The sequence below is a fragment of the Cyclopterus lumpus genome, chromosome 12, assembly GCF_009769545.1.
Source record: "Cyclopterus lumpus isolate fCycLum1 chromosome 12, fCycLum1.pri, whole genome shotgun sequence".
Taxonomy (NCBI): domain Eukaryota; kingdom Metazoa; phylum Chordata; class Actinopteri; order Perciformes; family Cyclopteridae; genus Cyclopterus; species Cyclopterus lumpus.
Genome location: NC_046977.1, coordinates 16,074,570 through 16,077,886, shown reverse-complemented (window position 1 = coordinate 16,077,886; position 3,317 = coordinate 16,074,570). Strand labels below are relative to the sequence as shown.

The following is a 3,317-nucleotide window of genomic DNA, read 5'->3' as shown; positions in this document are numbered from 1 at the left end:
TCTACATGTAATTAGATATGCTAATAAAAAAATTAAAAAAGTACGGAACAATAACACTGTTCACTCAGGATACTTTAAATAAAGTAAATGCTAAACAATGAGTCACTAGCTCTGAAGACTGTTAAATAAACATACACATAAGCTAGCTTTGCATGTAAAGTGGACAATAAACACTGGAGTTGACCACCGGCTGACCTTGATGCACATCCATACGGAGATGGGCAGAGTAAGCAGCATGAGCAGAATGGAGAACGCGACCAACACCCAGCCACACAAGCCGATGTCAGAGTCTGAATTCTCCAAAGCTGGGAAGAAAAGACAAATACATCCATGGGAATACCTCAATATACACAGAAATTGATACATGTGCAAAACGGCGGTTAAAAAAAAGAAAGTTCATTCAGACCTCTTAATATTCTCTTTCTAAAAGCACACACACACACACTTCTATACCAATCACGCATTAGAGCAACTTTCATCCATCTCTAAACACACCCTTTTTTAAAAATGTGTATGATTAGTCAGGTTTCACACCACCTCCACCCACACAATCACTTCTCTTAGGCACTTGTTAAGACTCAACACTTGGCAGCCACATCGTTATTCACCCAGCTTGCAGCATTTCACTAGATAAGATACATGCAGCCACTCGATGAATGAGAGCCCTACCTTCAACATCGTGTAAAGTGAGTGGACCTACAGACAAAGTGATAAGTCAGAATGCCATTAAACGACTTACGGGAACGAGTTAGGTAACTTAGAGCTCAATAACGGATACATGGTATTAAAAAAATTATATATATATATATATATATATATTGACATGCGCCAATCAATCAATGATTGGCTTCGGTTGTTGCTGATGCTACTGCTCGTCATCCCTGACGTTACGTCACTGACATAATCAATACTGATTACCACACCCAGTGACTTCAGCTAACAGCTACTAGCTTAGCCATCTATAACAGAATAACATTATCAATAAACATAACGTTAAAAAAAAAAAAAAAAAAAAAAATAAGCAAAAGGCTGCACTGCCGTTATGTGTCTGACGTTATTTGTAAACACAGCCAGCGTTGCGTTACGTCGTAGCTAGCTAGTTATCACTAAATGGCACGAGCTAACGTCGGCTGCTGGCGCTGCGTTTGATGTTTCCTCGCCAATAACGGCTCTAACGGTCTCCGGGGTCACTGTCGCTTTGTTGTTGACGCTGAATGAACAGTTGGGACGGCCTCTGTGGCCGAGCTGCCGCCCCCCCCCCCATAAAAAGAGGCGCATTTAAGAAGCAAAGCGGTACCTGATTGGCGGTCGCGTCTCCTGGATTTTTTCATTGCAACTTCTTCGTTGTCGGTATCCATTACATACGCCAGATATGATAATATGACGGTGACAGCGAGCAGTCGTAGCCTCGCGTGCACTGGAGCGTCTGACCGTGTGTCCTGCGAGCTGCTGCTGCTGGGTGGGTCGGTGCCCGAATGCGTTTTGAATTTTGCCCTTAAGGGTGACTTGTTGGTGCCGTGACGCGGAAGGGGGGCACACGGAAGTGGACGCGTCTCAGCCTTCAAAATAGTGGTTCAGATTCATACACACGATACAATACCACATTTCATAAACCTCCCAATTCACCAACTTATGGGGAACAGTTAACGGTTTAGTTTGTGCTGCTAACCGATTACGTCTGTGACTGACACAATTCAAGCTGCAAAAATGAATTTGGAAACTGACACAAGGTTCTGGGTTGGGGTTCAGGGCCTCAGAGGTCCATTTTTTAAAAGCTTCCCCCACATAGCCTACCAACGGTGGCCTGCAGCGGGACCCTATTCTCTGTGGCAGCTGGGCTCCAAATGCGCCAGCACTTTAAACTGGCTAATCTAAGATGTTTATCTATAGGCCACTGTGTGAAATGAGTTCACAGCTGAAAGCAGCTCCTATTAATAACCATTCAGCATTGAAGATGTTTATTGTCACTCCGTTTACACGAGATTTAATCGTGTGAAATGCGGTCCATGAGTGCAAACCTGTTGAAATGCAAAGCAGACCGGTCTACGTGCACAGGGTGCCTGCAACCTAGAGCCATGCCTGTTTCTGTACAGCTGTACAGGGGGGGGGGTAAAGCAGATGAGGAGCTTTTTGGTTTGACTTGTTGTAAGTGAATAAAAACATCTATGGTGGCTACATAAGAAATGGGGAAGAAGAACAATGAAGATGACCGTTAATTGTTTTAAGAGCACCAGACATATGGCGTTTCATGTTGGTGGATAAGAAAAGCAAACACACACTTTGACATGAAACGACTAACCTTAAGAGCAACACCATGAGCCCCGTAGTGACAATGGGCATGACATTCATTGGTGGTATGTTGTCATTGTCATTGTTAAATTTCCATGCGTATTCATTCCATTTGTCTTACTTATTGTGTCAATACTGTGTTTATGAAAAACACAACACCACAATTAGTTTGAATGTATTTTGTTATTTTAACTTTAGGGTCCTTACAATTTCTTTCAACGCAGTCATCAATAAACACAGTTGAAAATGAGGTCAGTGAGAAGTATTTGGATGGAAATCCAGCTCTAGTGACCACTGGTGTCAGTATAGTCCTGTGACTGCATGAGAGCGGGTCCTTCTCAAGCTGCCGGTAGGTCTGTGTGCAGGGCAAATACCACCCACGAACACACAAGTCCAGCCTTTTGTAGCATGCTGCTGGAACCCTGCCAGCTGGTTGATTGGTCTGTTTATTCAGTTGATCCTCAAGTGATGTGGTTCTAGTGTAGCTGACACGGCCGTTCAATGAATTGAACTGCGACGAGTTTCCCAAATTTACAATAAATTATTAGACTGGTGCACATTTTTGGAGAACTGCGTATTTTCAAAAAGCAAAATAAACAGCTCACAGTAGTTGAAAGCCCTGTAGATATCCTCACAGCACATGCAGATATTATAAGAATAATAGTAAAGCCATCAGCATTAAATCTTATAATCACAAACTATAAAATAATGCAGATTTTTGGTGTGCGTATTTAAGAATTGCTTCAGTGGCTTTTTTTTTGGCCCGATCCATATTCTTAAGCCAACATTTGGTGTCGGCTACTATTTTAGTGGCAGCCCTGTCCGTGGAGTTCAGGTGGTGGCCCGCACAGAAAATCCAGGCAATTCCAGCAAGTGTGATTATCCTGGGAAAGTGAAGTGGTGGCGGTTGTGCATGTTGGAGTGGCCAGAGCTCCATCCCATCTAATCCTCTTTTAATTAGGGTGAGAGAAAATGCAGGACCCCTCCTGGATTAGTCACAGCACATTGACAAAGCACCAGGCTGGGAC

General features: G+C 43.3%; 1 protein-coding gene across 2 annotated transcripts in view; it reads right to left on the bottom strand.

The window, feature by feature from the left end:
- stom (stomatin) overlaps positions 1-1,525 on the bottom strand; it is an 8,788-nt gene extending 7,263 nt beyond the window's left edge. Inside the window, exons 1-3 of one of the 2 annotated variants that reach the window (XM_034546202.1) lie at positions 1,298-1,525; positions 670-696; positions 196-305 (exon numbers count right to left, since the gene is read on the bottom strand). In XM_034546202.1, coding sequence (XP_034402093.1) covers positions 196-305; positions 670-696; positions 1,298-1,358 — 198 coding nt within the window. In that variant the 5' untranslated portion in view covers positions 1,359-1,525. The remainder of the gene's footprint in view (positions 1-195; positions 306-669; positions 697-1,297) is intronic. The other variant, XM_034546203.1, reaches the window with a different exon arrangement.
- Positions 1,526-3,317: the final 1,792 nt, after the last annotated feature.